This window comes from Eleutherodactylus coqui, chromosome 7 (assembly GCF_035609145.1).
Source record: "Eleutherodactylus coqui strain aEleCoq1 chromosome 7, aEleCoq1.hap1, whole genome shotgun sequence".
In the NCBI taxonomy this organism is placed as follows: domain Eukaryota; kingdom Metazoa; phylum Chordata; class Amphibia; order Anura; family Eleutherodactylidae; genus Eleutherodactylus; species Eleutherodactylus coqui.
In genome coordinates, this window is record NC_089843.1 from 112,230,760 (window position 1) to 112,252,170 (window position 21,411).

A 21,411-nucleotide genomic window follows, 5' to 3' on the forward strand; every position below is an offset into this window, starting at 1 on the left:
ATGAATTCCGTCTTTCCCATTAAACTAAATGGAAAAAAGTCTGACCAACCCGGATTTAAAGAGACTGCCACCATCTTTTTGCAGCCCTCATTGAGAGCAGCATAAGGATGCCTTTCTCACTTGCGCCCGCTGGCGCCCCCACACGCATTCGAAGTGCAGGAGAAAGAAGATCTGGTCAGGTCCGCAGAAGACCAGGACAGGTAAAGAAAAATGTCCTTGGCCGCGGGCAGGGTCAGCTCCCACCGCGGCACCACCCGTGGACATGAGGCCTTAATGGTGGGTCTACAAACAGACATAATGAGTCCTTATCGCTCCTCTTACAGTTGTCAGTCAGCTGGGGACTATTCACACTAGGATTAAGCGTCTGGGAATCGGATACATTTTCATATAAAACCAAGCAGCTTCATGTACCCGCAGGCTAGAATGGGTTAAACGTAGTTCAATTATGCACACTTCTGGCCCCCGCAAATCGTATGGAAACATGTACTTTATTAACATTACAGTCAACAGAAGACGTACGGAAAAATACGGCGCCACGTTTTCCCCGCGTTTAACTTACACGGGTTTTTAATAAATGGCATAATGAAAAAACAAAAAAAAGTTCAACTACAAAACTTAATTAAAGGGGTATTTCTATCTCGGCGTTTCATAGCCAAGATGGGACGTAGCTGCAACGGCTAGCAGCCACCCGGCCGAAGCCTGCGGGGAGAGACGCGCACTTAGCGCACCGCAGTTACTGTAGCAGTCAATAAAGTGAATGGAAGCTACAGAAACAGCGTAGCGCAATATTTCCGAATCTCCCATTTACTTCAATGCCCGCTATGTAAACAGCGCTGCGCTAAGCGCTCATCTCTTTCCGACAGGTGGGCAGAACAGAGCTTCCTATCTCGGCTGTGAAAAGCGGCGATGCAAATATCCCTTTAAGAAAAAAAAATGACAGCGAAAAATGTATACAGTTTTAAATGCAAAAACGGACACAAACGTATAGAAATGCATGGCCGTACAGGTCTGCTTAAAACACCATTCCTTCGTATACGTTCTTCACGCGTGTTTAACGTACCGGAGTATCCTAGTGCGAACAGCCCATCAGTCCATAGAAACATATAGGGTACCTGCAACATGAGATTGGCGCGCGTACAGTGTGTGTGCCCGCCGGTCTGCAGACTACAGGGCGCTCTGTGTCATCACTTCTGCACAACCTCCCTGGACTTTCCAGGGGAATAGAAGTTGTCCAACTGCTAGCACTGCGGCCCAGCAGCCATGGCTGCCTCTATGGGGACCCCCAGCCCTCACTACATCCTATGGTGGACGGCCATACACATGCAGCGAGCACAGGCCGCTCGTGAGCAGACCCCTCCACTATGGAGGAAGATGGAAGACGCTTCAGGCCTCCTACCTGCTCGGGGTGTCCGAGGGCACTGCCTGCAGCATGCCGCATCCTCTCCCTCCTCCGCCGGTGTGCACGGAGGTGATGGAAGGGGTCGCTGCTCGGAGAACGGTGGGCTACTACCTGCCGTAGGGGGGAGGAGATACACATCCGGCCCCGCTTCCGGGCGGCTGCTGAAGCTGTTGCTAGGGTGGAGTGGGCGTTGCTAGGAAAGGCCTCATCCTTCTGTGTGCCCGCGTGACGAGCGTTCAGAAAGCGCTGATCCCCACACCTTATGGGCGGCGTTTTCCTGAGGGCTCAGTCATACTTTTCACAGGGGCTACAGAAGCCACCTGTGCAGCCATTGCTTTATGGCTCCAGTCAATGTAGAATAAAGCAAAAAGTCATGAATAAACATCTCTTATCTTTGTGTCCACAGCTCTTATGCTGACCAATGTGTCTCCATGGCAACAGGCAGTCAGATACAGTAGCCATACATACTTCAGTCTGTCCTGTACTTACCAGGGTCCTCTTACACAGAGCAAGTGAATGATGGCAGAGCTGTTTGCTTTAAGATGCCGCCAGTTTACACACGCAGATAATCGTTTAAGGCCAGGCTGACACCAGCGAATTTGAATTGCGGATTCCGCAATCGGCGTCCATAGTGAATTTCTGTGGTAAAAAGCGGACACTGAAAGGCGTGATTTTTTAAATTGTACTTCACACTCGTGGATATAAATTGCGTATTCCACAAGCGGAAGAAAAATTGCAGCATGCTCTGTTTTACCGCAGAATAAGCGTGGACAACCACTATTGATAGCAATGGAGGCGTCAGACCTGCAGTCCATATGCCAATACCATTGCGTACAGGTTGCAGGTACCCGTGTCATCACTAAGCGACAGCACGGGAAATACAAGCAAACTGAAAAAACGACTGCGCATGACTGTCTGCGAGCCTCCGCGGGCATCCACGGTACAGTTAGGGGGGTACACAGGTTCACCGCCCGGGCTCACAGCCGGAATCCGCTGCCGGCCTCCCGCGTGCGTAATCTGACTCGTCTAAATGTTTTCATCATTCACTCGATTGTTACCCTTCGGGAGAACTGTGCGAGGAAATAGGCACGTCGAAATAATCGCTTTTCGCACGTAATGACTCGTAAACAACTGAATGACGGTTTTTATGTCCACATAAAACGATCGGCGAATGATAAGCAAACGAGTTATCGTTCAGTCGTTGGCCGCGGTTACCCTGAAGATTAACGTTGCGATTTGCACGATTTAACGATTTTTTAAACGATAATCGTTCCGTGTAAAAGAGCTCTTCCTAGCCCTCCAAATACCGTATGTATGCTAGTAAGGGGGGTACAGATGAAGGGTGTATGACTTCAGGGTCTGAGGACACAGTATATACAGTATATACTCGCCTACCATAAAGATGTATGGACCAGTATAGCAGCAATGTTTGTTTTTCTACTTTTCATCCCTACCTTCCAGAACCATAACTCATTGAAGTGTTCCTGTCCACAGAGCCACATGAGGACTTGCTTTTTGTGGGACGGGTCATATTTTTACTTTTTTTGTGCCCACTAAGAGATGCAGCGAGGAGACCCTCTCTATGACATTCCTATGCCCTAACAGGCATTAAGATTAGAGATGAGCGAGCATACTCGATAAGGCAAACTACTCGAGCGAGTAGTGCCTTATTCGAGTACCTGCCTGCTCGTCTCTAAAAATTCGGCTGCCGGCGCGGGTGAGAGGTGAGTTGCGGCGGTGAGCAGGGGGGAGCGGGGGGGGGAGAGATCTCCCCTCCGTTTCTCCCCGCCCGCCGCCGACCCCGAATCTTTAGAGACGAGCGGGCAGGTACTCGAATAAGGCACTACTCGCTCGAGTAGTTTGCCTTATCAAGTATGCTAGCTCATCTCTAATTAAGATGCTTCATACTAAGCAGCCCGTGGCATTGTGGCAGGTGCTAGCCTGTAGTGACCAGGATTAGACATAACTCCAATCCTGCCTGTTTAAACCCTTAGATGCCACAGTCGATAGTGTCCACGGCATCTATGCAGTTAGACCAACAGAGAGGGCTGCCTCTGTTACCCCATCAGCCCTGATGAAATGTGATCACATGATGGCAAGGGGTTCTTGTGGCAGCAAAGGCACGGGGATGGCCCAAAGGTCTGCCTTCTAAGTGCTCCTATTACACCTTGCAAGAAACAGGAGGTAATAGGATAATAGTGATAGCACAATACAGAAAGTCCCCTACATACGAACGTTCGAGTTACGAACTTGGCTAGATTCAAACAGCCTGTCCTGCAGTATGATGTAGTGCTATAGCATAACATCATACTGTGCAGCGATCAGACAGGCTTCTATGAAGCCATGCCACAGGCACGGCTTGATAGGCATTCTTCATAAGCAGCCCTGGAGCCTTTCAGAAGGCCCACAGCTGCCGTGGCAACCGCACAGCATCCCGTGATCTTACCACGGGAGGCTGTACTGGACACCCAAACGTCGGGTGCAGGCTATTTCTTACAGCCAACACCCGGTCGCAGCAGCTTCGACAAGCCGTGCCGCTCGTCGGAACTGTTAACACTTTAAATGCCACCGACAATTCTGACAGCGGCATTTAAAGCGTTAACAGCTGAGCAGCACAGCTTGTCGGAGTTGCTGCGGCTCGTGATTTTGTCGTGCTTTTTTCTCACGAGAAAGACAATAGGAGTTTCTATTGTTAAACGCATCGCATGAAAATCGCATGTTTATGCATTGCGATGCGATAAAACAAAGGCTCCATAAGGAAAGATGGGCGATAAAAAAAGAGCAAAACGCAGAAAGATAGGACATGCCACGATTTCTTATTCATGCAACATCGTAAGAGTGAAAACATCGCAAATATGAAGGAAACCATTGAAAAGCAAGGGTTTCATAATTCTGCACTTTCATGCGCTCTCGCATCGCCCGTGTGAAACAGGCCGCGGGTATGTAATAAAAAAGCTAACCAAAGTTTTTCTACCAAGCGCCGGATATTCTTTGTGCCAGTTATGGTTGTAAGGCTTGATCTGATAAATCCACAACCCTCGTTAATTTATGACACTTTCAGCTCCAGTCTCTTTCTTTATCTAAGGTGGTACCACGTTCTCTCACTGTCACTTTTGTGTTTATGTAGCTAGTGGTCAACATGAGCGTGTCCTTGTGGTCATTGCATTTTATGTTACCACTACATTCCCCCATTAGCTCCTGTGGTAAACCCCTTCTGTATTTTTTGGATGTCCCACAAGCCCTTGTATCAGCGGCATGTAGGGGTTTGTGCAAGGGGACACTGGTATGGCCATTATCAGTGCATAACGTACAGCCCTTATTGCATAGAAGCTGCATCAAGTCTGAGACTACTTTGCTGATTACTTCTATGTCACTGGGACATCCTGCGGGGTTAACATCTTTATTTGTCAGCAACACATCTCTGTGTAGGCCGCCTGCACATGGCCGGATTTGCATTACGCTATGGAACAGCAGTTTTTCCTGCCCATGAGCGGAAATCAATTGCAATTTTCCGCTTGCGGGGGAAAAATCGCAGCATGCTCTATTTAAAGGCAGATTCCATATCTGCAGTACAGATAAAATGAATTCAGACAGGTACGCGAGGGTCACCGGCCCGGCGCAGGGTCAGATTCTGCTGCGGGATCCTGCATGCAGAATCCAACCCAGTCGTGTGCAAGCGGCCGAAACAGGGAATGTGCTTCTGACCATAATACAAACTGTATGGGAATGAGCTTTTAATATTATTCATCATACAGTTTGCATATTCATGATTATTGCCATATGGAAAGAGAAATGTAGATGGATATGCTATACTGATGATTGGTGCTGGTTGCGGGCAGAATATCTGGTTATGTAAATGGACTCCTTCACGAGAGGATGTGCTGCCAACAATGAGTTTTATGCCCACATATTATGTAGAAGAGACGGTCAGCTGACAAGTGAGCTTTTGTTTATTTGATCGCCGATCAATGTTTACACAGGGCAATGATCAGGAACAAGCACATGTATAGGCACGCTAGAAAATTGGCTCTATTAGAACCAATGCTTTCCAATGAAAGCGGTCACATGTTCGTTTTCTAGAAGCACTAAAAGAATTGCACCAGCAAAAGATAGGACATGTGAGTGCAAATGCACCCGGTCATGCAGTTTTTCTACACGCAATGTGATTTTTTTTTTTTAGCGCGCCTATACATGCGCTAAGAAATCACTCGTCTGACCGAGCCCTTAGGCTGGGTTCACATGGGGCATAAATCCCACGGAACTTTTGTGGAATGACCGCAGTGGGACCGCACAGAAGTACTGTAAGATTTCCGGGGCATGAATGCAGCTTCAAAACCTGTGCCACTCAGCGTGGGTCTTGAAGCAGCTTAGCCGCCTGCATTCCACTGCGGCCATCTTTGCCCATGGAGAGGAGAGATGGTCGCAGCAAAGACGGCAATAAAATTGACATGCCGCAGCTTTGGATTCCGCGCGGCATGTCAGTTTCAACACGGCTTGGCCACAATGGCCTCTCCACAGTGCGTGAACAAGATTTCTGCAAATCTCATCCACTTTGCTGCTTTATTCTGGGATAATAATTGCCGGTGGAAAGTCTGCACTGAAATTCCGCATCAATTCTGCCCCGTGTGAACCCAGCCTTACACAGACGATCATCGTCTTTAGGCCCATTCATGTAACACAGTATGTTAGGCTGAAAGAAGACAATGCGGCAGCATTCTAGTCAGTACGTTGCATCAGTGTTTGTAAGCCAAAACCAGTTGGGTACATAATATGGAGGCGGTATCAAACCTTTTCTCACATATCACCCGGACAATCGCTTTAAATTTGCGCCGTGTTTTTGCACATTGAGCGTTGCATATTTGTTTGCACAACAGCGTTTTTTACTGTACTTTTTGTGCACGCACTTGGATTTAATGAATTGGTTCTTTCCCTGCGCAAATGTACAGGAAAGTAGAGCATTCTCCATATATTTTGCGCGACAGAATTGCGCACACAAAATCCAACATGTAAATGAAACCATTGAAATCAATGGGCTGTAATTTCTGTGTATTTGCACATGCAAATTTTTAATCCGGCATAATTAGGGATCTTATGAGTTTATTGCGGCCTGTCTGGTCACTATAGAACACACAGGGCTCATGTCCGTGGGTCTTAGGGTTCATGGCCACAGGCGTAAATCGCTGCGGATGTCCTGCAGTGTTTTACCCGTCTGTGTGATGCCAACCGTGTATGGGCTGCGAATATGCACAGTGTGTCTTTGCCTTTTTTTTAATTTTTTTACATTTACCGCTGTTTCATAGCGAGGTTACATATGTATCACCGCCATACACAATGTATTGCGTACGGACAGCGTTGCATACGCTGCATGGTACGCAGAGAAATAGAGCATGCTGCGATCTTTCTCAGGCATATCTACACGCAGTGTTTACATGCTCATGTGACTGGATTAATGAAAGTCCATTTACTTTGACTCCATTCACCGCATGCCATGCATCCATTCATCGCCTGCGTAATGCGTGATGAAAACACGCCCGTGGACATGAGCCCAAAAGTGTTAAACATAAAATTTGTCAAATTCTGGACCTAATGTCGCCTACTGAGAAGGTTTAAACAGTAACTTAGTTTCCATACAAGCGGTCTACTAGTGCCAGCTACAGACATGGCCGCCCGAGCTTCAGCCCTACAGAATATTGCCAGTACAAGGAGGCTTGTGCGGTGCTGCGCTGCCGTGACGTCATCTGTGCGACGCACGCCGCCTGCCTGCTGCCCAGCAACCGCTAACATCACACATCGGGCCGGGATCGTGTGCGCTGCATTCTTGTGCGCCCACTCCGGCCCTGACAGTCATGTAGTAGCGGCGGCACCATGAACAAGTACGCCAGAGTCAGCAAGATCGGAGAGGGCTCCTTCGGTAAGGCCATCCTGGTGAAGTCCAAGGAAGATGGCAAGCAGTATGTCATCAAGGAGATCAGCATCTCTAAGGTGGGTGCTGGCCGCTGCAGGCTCATCATGGGCGCTGGCGGAGCAGTCCAAGTATCATACACTACAGGCTGATAATTAGATACCTGGCTAATCATTGTACTCGGGTTACAGCATCACGTGTGCAGTATATGTTATATTACATGGGGTCCCAGGAGAAGGACATTGGCAGTGACAGGGTGTGTCTTACTGTACTGGCGTCTCGTGGACATCACTGTCCAATGGACCTCTCTAATTACCGGCCTCATTAATGGCATCTGAAAGTATAATCCCCATCAGTTATAAAGTTATACAACCCCCTCCCCCCCCCCCCCCCCCCCCGAGTAAACATTAATCACTTTGTATCTTTTTAATAAAAAGAAATTTCTTAATTGGTTTACTGCTGAATTATTATTATTTTATTTTGTCCTTGTTTATGTGACGTTATGTTGGATCATGTGTAACCCAGAACTGCGACTGATAAAAGATTTACTGTATAGGCGGATTTATTATAGGCGATGCTGCTTTGTGTATTTAACGCTCTAAATAGGCGTACAAGGATATTCTACACCGACGTGCCAAAAGTCATGGGATAGCAGTATGTCAATTCATTAAGCTGGTGTTACCCTGGGTAACTGCTTGGGAATGCCCACACCTGTATGAGTTGTGAGGTTGGGCACTAGCCGGCGTGCTCGTGGCAAGGCCGCGTGAATTGTTGGAGTTCAAGGAAGGCATGACAGTAGGGGCCAGACGGATGGGAGATGCTATTTTCAACAACATATGGATATCAGACGCGCCTCGATCCGCAGTGTTGGGTACGTCCTGGGAACACATTGGAGAAGGCGTTGCCATCCATAGTGGACCAGGGCATCTGGCTTGAATTGTCAATGCGAACAGACAAACGATTCCAGGTGAAATCGCATCCACCTTTGGTGCAGGAAGCGTCCTCGCACATATCCCGCGGGTCAGCGCAGCGTTCTTTAGCTTCCATGCAATATGGGAGTAGAACCCGCACCAGAGTGCCTCTGTCAATACCACAACATCGGGCACAGTGCCTCACCTGGTCTTGTGAGGTGGCTATCTGAACCCTACAGGACTGGCAATCTGTTGCCTATTCATTCAGCCTCATGGTAGTGTTCCTGTGTGGCACAGACGCCATGAAGCCATGGTAGTGGTTCCATACTGATGTCTACTAGTGGGATTGAGTCTGTCCAGTTGCTGCATTAGTTCCTGTTCCACGACTTTTGGCATGTCCATGTATGCACCTGTTATCCGTATATACATCTGTTATGTATTTTACTTGTATATTGGTTAGAAACGGGCACTTGTTGGACTTTACACCTTTTACACACGCCCTTAAGGTATGTTGGTTTTTTTTGTTAAAGGGTTTGGTGCTGAATTTGGTTCCTTACAGGAATAGTGGACAGATTTACTATTGAAATGTCACCAGAAACCGGTCTTCCATATGTGTCACCACGCTTATGTTTTAGACCGTTCTTTTGGCAAGTCTGAAATGGCGGTGTGGTTTCACAGTAAAGGGGGCATGTCCTAAATGCAATCTCATGTGCCAATACTTTGGGGTAAAAACCGTCATAAGCTAAGCCAACTAATGGTTGTTATAAAGTTAGACAGAAGTGACTAAAGATGCGACAAACTTATCATATATCACTATGATAAATCTGGCAGATTTTAAAAGGAACCTGTCACCTCTCTACATAAGCCTAAACTAAGTTTTATGGTGCTGTTAGGGGCCGTGACGAGTAGCCAGGTGAGGTATTTTTATTTATTTTTTTACAGTCGCTCGCGCTCGCAATCCAGCGTTGGTCCCCCCTTCCCCCGTGAAATCAGTGCGTAGCACAAAAAACTGACTATTTTCAGAGTCACGTGCACTCGCTCTCCAATAGACTTGTATAGGACAGCGCACACACAGGACTCTGAAAAGAGTTAGATATTTGTGCCACACGCCGACTTCACATGGGGACACCGCTGGATCACTGGATTGGGTGAGTATAAAATATACATCCCCCTCTCCCTGTCACATTCCCTAACAGCACCATAACTTAGTTTATAGTTCTGTGGGGATGTGACATGTTCCCTTTAAGACTGTCTAGTCTGTTTTGGACTAAGGCCAGTCTCGCACAGGCATTTGTAAAAACACTGCGTTTTACAGCATTTTTGAACAGGATTTTCTAACTTCTTCAACAGGGTTTTTAAAACGCCCCATCATTGCAATGGGTGATGCAGTGCGTTAAACCACTCGCCTGAGCAGCCCCATTGAAATCAATGGATGGGTATTCTTGTATCTTGTCACCACCGGAAGTGTGGGTGACAAGATACTGTATGCTTGACAGGCCGGCCATGCCCCCCTCTCAGGTTCTGGCAATGACTAAGAATGGCTTCCTCGGCGCTCCAGCGGCTTCTTCTCCCTAGACAGGGCAGCAGCGGCAGAGCGGCTTCCCCGCCAACCTCCCTGGACTGGGCAGCAGCGGCAGACACGGGGGTAGTGGCATTGGCAGCAGCACACCGCTGCTTCACAATGTCGAATGGGGAGGTTGTGCAGAAAGCTGCAAGGGAGCAGGGACACAGCGTGAGCGGGGGATCGTCCGCAGGACAGCGCTGGGTGACGGAGGGCGGTGGACAGGGAGGCTGGGCGGAAGGCTGTGGGGGAGCAGCGGCGGCAGCAGCACAGTGCTGGGTGCCAGTGGGTGATGGAGGGGGACGGGGAGGCTGGAGGGCAACGAAGATAGCGCTGGGTGACAGTGTGCCTGGCATGGGGGGGGGGGGGGTTTAGGGGTCGTTTCTGTGTTGGGGTTATATTATTAGCTGTAAATACTTCCATGTTTATGAAGCCGCCTCTGACATGGAAGGATTAACAACTACTAATGTAATCCCTAACACTGAAACAACCCCTTACCCTAAACCGCCATCCCAGCATGAAGTTAATCCCCAAGCTGCTAGGACCTTTGAGGGCCTGGCTGCACACAGCCAATCGGCTGCGTGTGGGGGTGCACTGGGCGGATACAGCCCATCACCAGCTCTCCACCCATTCTGCTGGTGGTGACAAGATACAAGAATACCCAATGAAGGTTCAGTACAGCATTTTTTGTGGAAGTTTCAAACAACCGCTAAAACGCTGTAGAAGGCGCCGTGTGACAGGGGCCTTACTGTTGGACAGCATTAGGAAACTTGATTGTGTAATGAATTCAGCATACTTTCATACAATCTCTGGAGTGCTGTTCCATTTATTTGTTTGTATTGCAATTGTGAAGTTTTGGCAGTGGGGACTGGATCCGGCACACTGCATCATAGAAAGCACTAGCTGTATGGCTGCTTTCTCAAGAGCAGATAGTTTTGTTGTAATACGTGGATCAATCAAATATATTGGATCACGCAGTTCCACACATTAGTGCGTTGGAATTGTATAATCCACTTGCAGAAAATAGAACGCAGCCTGTTCTATTTCCAGTGAAATTGTGCTTTACGCTCGCTGATATACCTGCAGCCCCTAGGCAATTGCATGCAGCACTTTATTTTCTGATTTCCCACCAAAATCTGCATGCGGATTTTGACTCAGATCCACACCAAAATCTGCGGCAAATTTACCACTGCGTAAAATCCATTGCATCTGAATGTAGCCTTTGGGTCCAAGTAGCAGAACACTGTGTGAATAGCTTGTCGTTAGAGGACCCTTCTAACAAAAAATTGGTTGACTGCAGCGCATGACAGATCTATGCAAATAAGGAAAATGGAACAATACCTCTGCAACGCCACCTATTAGAAGGCTGCATTTCTTCGAGTCGATGTCAGACCCTTTAAACAAGTCTTTAACCCCTTCCCGCTCCATGACGAACCAGTACGTCATGGAGCAGCGGGGTATGTATGAAGAGAGGTTGCGTGGCAACCTCTCTTCATACAGTGCAGGCGTCAGTTATTTATAACAGCTGACACCCGCGGGCAATAGCCATATCTATTATTAAAAAATCTAAATCATAAAATAAAAATATGTATTTCGTATCACCGTGTCCGTAAAAGTCCGATCCATCAAAGTAGCACATTATTTTTCCCGCACGGTGAACGTCGTCCGAATAAAAAATAAAGAACGCCAGAAATGCACTTTTTTAGTTACCCTGTCTCCCAGAAAAAACGCAATAAAAAGCAATCAGAAAGTCGTATGTACTCCAAATTGATACTATCGGAAACTACAGGACATCCAACAAAAAATGAGCCCTCGCTCAACTACGTCGATGGAAAAATAAAAAAGTTATTGCACGCACAAAATGACCGCAGAAAATAATCGAAAAAAATTAAATGTCTTAGGAAAAAAAAAAGAGTAGTATAGTAAGAAAAAACCTATACAAGTTTGGTATCTTAGTAATCGTACCGACCCATAGAATAAAGTTAGCATGACGATTTTGTTGCCATTTGTGCGCGGTAGAAGCAAGACACACTAAAAGATGGCGAAATGTTGTTTTGTTTTTTTTTCATTTTACTCCACTTAGAATTTTTTTAAAAGTTTTTCAGTACATTATATGGTACTTTAAATAGCACCATTGAAAAATACAACTCGTCCTGCAAAAACAACAAGCCCTCAAACAGCGACATCGATGGATAAATAAAGGAGTTACGATTTTTTTTGAAGGGGGGAGGAAAAAACGAAAATGGAAAAAGAAAAAGGGGCCGCGTCATTAAGGGGTTAAAAACGATTGGAAATTGATGTGGGTCGGGAGGGGTATTGTCTCATCTTAGGTAGAGGGCCCAGAAGGTGTGTGGAGACACCTAGGACTTGAGTGAGACTTATATGGCTATCCATGCTCCTCCGGGAACATGGATGGCCTTATAAGTCTCCTCACTCACCTCCTAGGTGTCTCCACACACCTTGTAGCCTCTCCTTAAGGCGAGACAATAGATCTGATACTTCAAAAGCCATGTGAATGAGGGCTGGTGGGGAGGTTGAGATGTCCTATAATTGGATTTACATTACTGCTCAATCCACACCCAGACTCTATCTGCTTCAGATTTTGCCTCAAAACTTGCAGTGAACAGAGAACTCCATGCTTGGAAATCCTCAACCATTTGTCAAATAAGCTTGACAACCTGCAGCATACTTATATTTCTGCGCTTTTTTTTGTATTGTATTGCACTGTATATTGTCTTGGACTCACAGTGCAGACTCAACGCCTCAAAGCTACAGCATTTCTGCCTCGTCTAAGGTCCTGTTTACATCCGGTCTGTAGGCTCCAATCTGATTTTCTGGCACACAGCTACCTGGGAAAATACCAGAGGGCATGATGGCAACTGTACAGACTCCATTATAGTCAATGTGTCCATTAGTTTCCATCATAGGACGGATCTGGCATTCCATTCCTGTGCTGGCACAGAAGAAAGAGAAATGCGATGATGTGGACTAATAGTGTAGACTACACAGTCAAAGGAGTCTGGAAAAGTTGTGAAGACCCCGCACTTGCAGTAATAATCACTCTTTGATTTTGTTAACAAAATTTTTGTCACAGTTTCAATCTCTTTCTTTCTTGAGACGTGTGACATGTTTTAATGAGGGCCTATCAGCAGTTTTTCTGATGCAAAATTGTTGTCCGCTCTAGGTAGGAGCAGGGGAGAAGGGTGTAATCTTACCTGTTACCATCATTTAATTGGAAGCAACAGTGAAAAAATAAACTTTAATCCTCTGTTTGTGCTCTGAGGGCGGGACTTCTCTCAAAAGTGCCCCCTGCTCATTGAGCTGATTGACAGCTGTAGTGATCTTGTAGCCCGACACTGGGACTGATATGATGGACTGTACGATGATGCGGGGAGCGTTATTGTTGAGTTCGGTTGCACTGCACTGAACATGCTTGTCTCTCAGGACATTTTACACTAATTCTTAAATCTGCATTTTAGGTAAAGCCTCTTATACTGAGCTATATATTGTGTATTTTTCTTTAAGATGTCAAACAAGGAGAGAGAAGAATCAAGAAGAGAAGTTGCCGTGTTGGCGAACATGAAGCATCCAAATATTGTCCAGTACAGAGAATCATTTGAAGGTTAGATACTTTGTGTTATTGTATTTGTGCTACCAGCAAGAACTTAAAAGGGGTTGTCCCACGAAACAAAGTGGGGGTATACACTTCTGTATGGCCATATTAATGCACTTTGTAATGTACATCGTGCATTAATTATGAGCCATACAGAAGTTATTCACTTACCTGTTCCATTGCTAGCGTCCCCGTCTCCATGGAGCCGTCTAATTTTCAGCGTCTAATCGCCCGATTAGACGCTCTTGCGCAGTCCGGTCTTCTCCCTTCTGAATGGGGCCGCTCATGCCAGAGAGCGGCTCCTCGTAGCTCCGCCCCGTCACGTGTGCTGATTCCAGTCAATCAGGAGGATGGAATCGGCAATGGACAGCACAGAGCCCACGGTGCACCATGGGAGAAGACCTGCGGTCCACCGAGGGTGAAGATCCCGGCGGCCATCTTCACAAGGTAAGTAAGAAGTCACCGGAGCGCGGGGATTCGGGTAAGTACTACCCGTTTTTTGTTTTTTTTATCTCTGCATCGGGTTTGTCTCGCGCCGAACGGGGGGGGGGGGGGGGGGGGGCTATTGAAAAAAAAAAAAACCTGTTTCGGCGCGGGACAACCCCTTTAAGAAAGGCTTCATAGGATACAAATTGCCTCCAAATATGTCAAAAAATTGCATTGAGTGGAAGGTTAGATGAGCACTCGTGTATCTAGAAATGGCATCTGATCATGCATGGAGTTGTGTGGTCTGTGGAGCTCCGGGTATCTGGGACCAAAGATTCCACTAGATTGGAGGATTGGTGCAGTTGGACTCAACATTTCCTTCAACTTTAAAAAAAAAAAAAAAAAAAATAAGATTAAGAAGCCGCATCCTCCACTATTGCATCAGACATTGCATGACATACACCAATTAGAGATGATGCTCAAACCACTGAGAAGTGACGTGAATAACATTGATAATCTCAGCAGAATGGCACCTTCCAAGTAATGGAATATCTTGGGGTATTCTGACTCTGCGTTTCCGATGCAGCAATGGATCTGTCCACCATGCAGAAAACTGCTTGGAGAGGGAACCTGGACGGCACCATAGGGGTCAATATGTGAGACAGAGATCTCTTTCATTCCCTTTCCGTCTTTTATACTGTACAGAAAGGTGCTGACCTCAAGCTTTTCTGTCCAATATACAAGACTTACAGAGATGTAAACTATGTGAGATGGAGACCGAAGAGGTCTGCGTTTCATATATTCACTTATGGTGCAGGTTTCGTCCTGCATTACGGACCCTTACGCTTTTTCTTTGTCATGATGAACAGAAAGCGAAGATGGAATCGCTGCGGCATGGCATAACCGCTGTGTGAAAAGAGCATAAGGCCTCATGTGAGCAGTCCATTTCAGAAGTTGTATTGAAAGTAGGAAACATTTGCAAGTGTAAGGATGTGAGTGGCTTTGGCTAGGGTCAAATTGTGCTGGGTAGATGAGTGGGTCGGGCAGGTCTTATCGAGCGGTCCTGGTATTTAGTGTTTAGTACCTACAAAAAGTCCAAAAGTGATCCAAGAAAGGGCAACTGCTGACTAAGTTGTGGGTGTCCAAGGCTTATAGATGGGTGTGTGTGGGAGCAAGTCTCGCTGAAGAGCTACTGTAGCACAAATTGCTGCAAAGTAAAAGGGAACTTGACCAGGTTCGGGCTACCCAAACAGTGGGGGGGACAGTGCACCCTTGTATGTCTTATTCTGAAGCACTATGGCATTCCAAATGAAGCTCTCTCGTTAGCCTGTCTCTGCCCACACCATGTAGTAACAGCTCTCTTCCTGTAGGTATATAGGTAGAGAGCTGTCACTCTACATGATGCCGGTGGGGAGGGAGAAGCGCAGCGCTGTCCCCATGACTCAGAGCGCCTTTTGGAATGAATCATTTTTCCTGAAATGCCTCAGAATAGGATATACATGAATGCGCTATACACACGTCTCAGCTTCCTGCTGCCTGTGGTTCAGGTGGCATGAGCCTGGTGACAGGTTCTTTTCCTTTTAATGCTGGCTCAGGTAGAATGGTGTCAGAACACACAGCGCATCTCTGCTTGCTGTGAAGCTAAGGACTGGTCTTAGTGCCCAAACTGACCCTCGTCCAGCGCCTAATGTGCCTACAGGGGGCATGTGAACATCCGAACTGGACCATGGAGAAGAACCTCATCCTCTCTTTGTTTTTGATCGGCTCTGCTTGTGCAGTGTATGGAAGGCTTCATGCGACCCTCCGCTCCTGGACAAATAATGATGGCCGTGCTGCATCTCTGACTACCTAATGCACATTGTATATTGGTATGCATCGGTAGCCTAAGACCCTACACTCTCCTGTGATTGGCCAGCGCTGTCCTCATGAGTAGCACTGACCAGTCTGTGTAGCATGTAGTGTCTTAGGCTACTGATGCATGCTAATGTACAGCATGCATCAAGTAGCCAGAGAAGCCATCTTTGTCCATTGCTAGAGGGTTGCTTCACTATGGCATGTCAAAGGTCTAATTCTTCTATGATAGGTACCCTATAGGCCACTCAGTTCCAGCTACACACCGTGATGAAATCTTGGTGCCCTCTTACCCTGCACTGCCTTTCCTCTAGTAATGCACCATACTGTTTGCCTGGTATGTTCCATTTCCTGACCTGCAGTTCTTAAGTAAATCTTAGTTGCCATACCGGGAATTACGTTTCATCTGTTAGAATGGGTGGAATCCTGGATGACTGGAGTCCAGTTGATGGCTGGACCCGTTTGCTTGGGCCTCAAGCTCCTTCCTGCCCATCAGTGATGCTGGGATAGGCTTTGGTATCATTTCTCGTCTTGCCCTCGTTTAGCCTGATCTCCGTCTGTTCCATTTCTGCCACATCTGCTTTCTGTCTCATCGGCTTGTTCGTCACTTTGTCTCTAGTGCATGGCTGTGAAAAGATCCACTTTGCAGAGAAACTGCTTTCCTAATGTACTCTTACTTACCGCTACATTTAGGAATCAAGACCTCATTATAGAAGAACTGACCATGTTGCCCACAGGAGCCAATCACAATGCAACTCTTATTTCTGCAAAGCTATTAAGTAAATGACAACAAAGCTCTGATTGGTTGCTTTGTTTGACTGTTTTCATAAATCGCGTCTATTGTTGGTGGTTCCCCTTTTTGTTTTTTGTTTTTTTAAGCCTACAAGTTTTTTGTTATAAGAACAGTGATAATATTGCTCTCTTCCAGAAAGTGGCTGCCTTTACATTGTGATGGACTATTGTGAAGGAGGGGATTTGTTTAAACGAATAAACGCACAAAAAGGGGTTTTATTCTCAGAAGACCAGGTAAATGAATTGTCACCACACTGATATACTACATAGATAATATGATATAATTGTCTTGCTAAGGTCCCATTTAGGCTGGCTGAACACGGGCGAGTCGGACTCCGCATGCAGAATCCGACCCTGTGCCCACCCGGCATCCATGCCTACTTGCTTTTCTTCTTCTCATCTGTACTGCGGCGGCTGGTCCATTAAAGCCTCTGCTTTTCCGTCATTGCGGAAGGGCCGCGGATCGGACGGATTCCATTGACTTCAATAGAACCATCCACGCAAAAATGGAACACGCTGCATTTTTATTTATTTATTTATTTTTTTGCGCAAAATCGCAATTGATATCCGCTCGTGTAGAGGAAAAAGTGATTTTTCAGTAGCATGTTGATGGGCAGTATTTGCTGCGGAATCCGGAGGTGGGGCCTGCTCCGAATTTCGCAATGCAAATCCGTCTATGTGCAGGCGGCCCCACAGCACCACAGGTATCTGAGAGAAGCCATGCTCTGAGGGGCACACCAGCTTTCTCTGACGTTCTGGTTCTGCAATGGGGTGGCATGAACCAGCATAAGGAGTCGGTATTTTGTTGAGGGACCCACAAGACTCTGTTCATGTTCTCGGTGAAATCTGCAGATCAAATAAGTATGTACAAACAATCTATTTCTTCTGCAGTGAATTTAAAGGTGTTCTTGACATTTTCCAAAACCATGCGTATTGCTAAAAATCACAGTGGTGCTGTGAATACTGACATGACCGCACTGGACACTGATTGGCTGCTGTTGTTACATGACAGCGATGGCCTGTCATCAGTGCGGTTTAGTAAACAGACTAATACTGCGTTTAAACGATTTGTTCAAATGAGCGAAACTGAACGATAATCGTTCGGTTTAAAAGCGAGGCAACGGCTGAACAAGAATCATGAGGTTCTCGTTCGTCGTTCAGCGTCATCTAGCATAAAAACCGTCGCGTGTAAAAGGGTCCTAACTGGGGACCTTATAACTGATGGCAGGGATTTGGGGGGTGAGTATTTGTTATTTTTGGCATGGGTCAGGAGAGGTATTTGGCTTGTGGAGAGCACCCTGTAGGTGTGAGGAGCTAGGTGCTCTCAACAAGGAGAAACCATACCCCATCTGACCCACCTTGGAAGCATCTCTCAAGCCAGACACCTACTGGACACTGATGAGGGGCAAAACACTGAAACCGCTCTCTGTACATGGCTATTTCCTTCTGGCTTGTATTCCTAGTCACGTTATAAGGCCTATTACAAGGTCAGACATTGACTTGCAGGGATTCTACCTTCCAATAGGTGGCGCCCTACACTCTTTCCATCACCTCCTATTTGCATGTTATTTCTAGCAGTATGCAGCTTTTACTGGGGATTTTGGAAACTATAGAAAACTCATTTAAACTTACTACAGAGGAGACCTTACAATTGCAATGACTTATATATACTTGGGGTCTGATTTTTACTTTTCACTAGATTCTAGACTGGTTTGTTCAGCTGTGTTTGGCTCTGAAGCATGTTCATGACCGGAAAATTCTCCATAGAGATATTAAGTCTCAGGTAAGAAGGGATTCTTAAATGTTGTTTGCATTGTAGATCTTAGTATGGTTTATTTTGTCACTAAAAATTGATTTCTTTCTATTCTAGAATATCTTTTTAACCAAAAGCGGGACCATCCAGCTGGGTGATTTTGGAATAGCGAGAGTATTAAACAGGTAGTTTCTGTTTTACTGCACTAGAATGTTTAAAGCAAACTTTTCTTCTTAAAGGGGACATTAGAAAAAAAAATTCTATACTTCCCTATTCCTCCACAGGCAGTCTTTTTACTGCATCTTTATCTCACCGATCTTCTCCTGGCTCCTCCAGTCCCCCGGGTAACCTCGCCTCCAGTAGCCGGATCCTCTTCTTCCTGTGACGTTACGTTCATTCTTGGTGATCTCCTTCCTGCAGTTCAGTGTGCCCGGTCACTAGTAAATAAGCGTTCACTGCCTAGCAGTGAATGCCGATTCCTATGCCGGGGATATTGTCTCACAGCAATAGTATATGAACACTCGTGGCAAGACAGCGTGCATGCACAGTCCCAGCAATAGCCCAGCATAAGATCTGGCATTCCATGCTAGGCAGTAAACACTACGTCACTAGTGACCGGGAACACTGACCTGCAGGAAGGAGTCCAAGAAAAAAGTCCGATAGCAGCACAAATTGTAAGACCCCCCAACCTGCTGGAGGTGAGGTGACTCGGGAGACTGGAGGAGCCTGAAGAAGATCAGGGAGGAGAAGATGCAGTAAGAAGACTGAGGGGGGCGGGACATGGGTAAGTATTGATTTGTTTTGTTTTTTTAAACGAATGACAGAACCCCTTTAATAAAGTAATATTCTTTTACAGCACCATAGAACTGGTTCGAACGTGTATAGGAACTCCTTATTACCTGTCTCCAGAAATATGTGAGAATCGTCCCTACAACAATAAAAGGTAAATGATTACATATCATCCTTTCTAACCAGCTACACTATTAATTTCTATCTCCATTACAGTGATTGCACGGGACAAATGCATCTTTCAAGCTAGTGATAGATTTTTCTTCTACAGTTGGAAATCTCATTGTGAAAGGGTCATAAATAGAGATGAGCGAACGTACTCGGTAAGGGCGATTTCGCAATCGAGCACCGCGATTTTCGAGTACTTCACTACTCGGGTGCGCTGTGGGGCGGGGGGTTGCAGAGGGGAGTGGGGGGTAGCAGCGGGGAACAGGGGGGAGCCCTCTCCCTCCCCCCCCCACTCCCCGCTGCAACCCCCCACTCACCCACAGCGCACCCGAGTACTTTTCACCTAAGTAGTGAAGTACTCGAAAATCGCGGCGCTCGATTGCGAAATCGCCCTTACCGAGTACGTTCGCTCATCTCTAGTCATAAACAAAGATGTTTCCTATTAAAATGAAGAATTTTTTTTCTTTTCAGAATATAATTTGTATGGGCCTGAGGGAGGCATCGACCTGCCCAACATAAGCAATTATTACAGGGCTTCACATCTATGTTACTGGATGAATCTAGTAAACCCAATAGGAGATAAGTTACTAGCAGCAATGGCCCTGCAATATAACAGGGAGGCTTCGGAGGGGGATCTATGGCTACCCGAAAAAACCCGCTACAGAGCAAAAAACTTTCATCCCTTGCTGAGAGGCCCGTGTGAAGTATGGGACGGGGTAACAGAGATTGGCTCCGTCACCCTCTCCAACCTTTCCCCTGAATACAATACACAAATTACTAGACCTCGGGGCTGATCCAGTCACTGAGTCGGTCTGGAAAAAATTCAGAACCCTCAGGATTGGAGACTTGCTTTCCATAGTGCATCTTTCCCCTTCAGAGATACTCCAAACCCTCCTGCCCTCGCATAAGCTATCTTTTCTACACCAAGCAATGGTGACCAGCGTAATAGGAGAATTCATTAAGAGATATAAAGGGACTAGACCTATGCTTCCCTTTGAGACTACCCTGAATAACAAAGACCCGAAAGTAAGGAAAATTGCTCCTCTACGTAAACGCTACATAACACCTCAGAGTATAACTAAACCAGCTTTCATTAGCTCCTGGGAGAAAGAGCTTGGCGTTTCTTTATCCCAAGAAGACATCAATTCAATATTAGCAACTTCATTTGGTATCTCCCCCTGCATTATGGCTCAGGAGGCGCACTATAAACTGCTTGTAAGGTGGTATAAGACCCCGCAGTGGCTCTATGCTTATAAATTAGCCTCCCACGATAAATGTTGGAGGTGCGGTAGAGAGGAGGGGTCATACCTCCACCTATGGTGGAACTGCCCCCCCCCCCCCCTAAAATCCTACTGGAGGGGAGTTGAGGAGATCCTGAGGAAAATTAAACCAAACTTCACACTCTCACCAGAGATACTGTTCCTCTGGAGGCCTTCCGCAACATTCCACCCCAGAAAGGACAAACTGATGGCATTCCTGCTAGACTCAGCTAAAGCATTAATACCACTGCACTGGCAATGCAAAGCACCCCCCTCACTAAAACAATGGAAAGAAAGAGTAGATAGTCTCTTTAATCTAGAAGAGCTGTCCAGTTGGAAGAATGGCACACATAACAGATTTACCAAAATCTGGAACCCCTGGCGCAGCTTGAGGCTCTTGGACATCTTTTCTCATAGAGGTACCTCTCCTACTACCACCACCACCTGAACCCCCCCCCCCCTTCCCTCCCGTCCCACCCCCCTATTTACCCCCCCTAGTCTCCACTTATTTGTTTATTAAGAATTTTATGTTTGAGGTTTTATCTCAACGCCTTGGTCTCAGGATTAGCGCTAAGTAGCGCAAAGCACCGGGATGATTGGGATGCAAAATGCGTACTTAGTATGAATGTAAGCAAACAGCTATACCTCAACCTAAGCTTGTAATTTGATCCAAATGAATGTTTGTTTCTTGCGTTGAGTGAAAAGATAACTGTTTTTGATATCCTAGACGATTTGTCTGTTGGAAAACTTGAATAAAAATTGATTTAAAAAAAAAAATTATGCGTTTGCATTGCCCCCGCATGAATGTTAATGCAAAATGTTAGTAGATCAGACTTTCATCATAGAATCATAGAATGGTAGAGTCTGAAGGGACCTCCAGGGTCATCAGGTCCAACCTCCTGCTCAGTGCAGGATTCACTAAATCATCCTGGACAGATATTTGTCCAGTCTTTGTTTTAACACTTCCATTAAAGGAGAACTCGCCAC

At 46.4% G+C, this 21,411-nt stretch overlaps 2 protein-coding genes across 5 annotated transcripts in view; one reads left to right on the top strand and one right to left on the bottom strand.

Annotated features, from left to right (window-relative positions):
• The window catches only part of CLCN3 (chloride voltage-gated channel 3), a 61,703-nt gene extending 60,160 nt beyond the window's left edge, over window positions 1–1,543 (bottom strand). For both annotated transcript variants that reach the window (XM_066573539.1, XM_066573537.1), the window contains exon 1: window positions 1,397–1,543. The gene's annotated coding sequence lies outside the window, so the exon portion shown is untranslated. The remainder of the gene's footprint in view (window positions 1–1,396) is intronic.
• A 5,615-nt stretch (window positions 1,544–7,158) lies between these two features.
• Window positions 7,159–21,411, top strand: part of NEK1 (NIMA related kinase 1) — a 139,461-nt gene continuing 125,208 nt past the window's right edge. For all 3 annotated transcript variants that reach the window (XM_066573541.1, XM_066573543.1, XM_066573542.1), the window contains exons 1-6: window positions 7,159–7,381; window positions 13,299–13,395; window positions 16,592–16,689; window positions 18,155–18,238; window positions 18,326–18,393; window positions 19,065–19,151. In XM_066573541.1, the coding sequence (XP_066429638.1) occupies window positions 7,265–7,381; window positions 13,299–13,395; window positions 16,592–16,689; window positions 18,155–18,238; window positions 18,326–18,393; window positions 19,065–19,151 (551 nt within the window). In that variant the 5' untranslated portion in view covers window positions 7,159–7,264. The remainder of the gene's footprint in view (window positions 7,382–13,298; window positions 13,396–16,591; window positions 16,690–18,154; window positions 18,239–18,325; window positions 18,394–19,064; window positions 19,152–21,411) is intronic.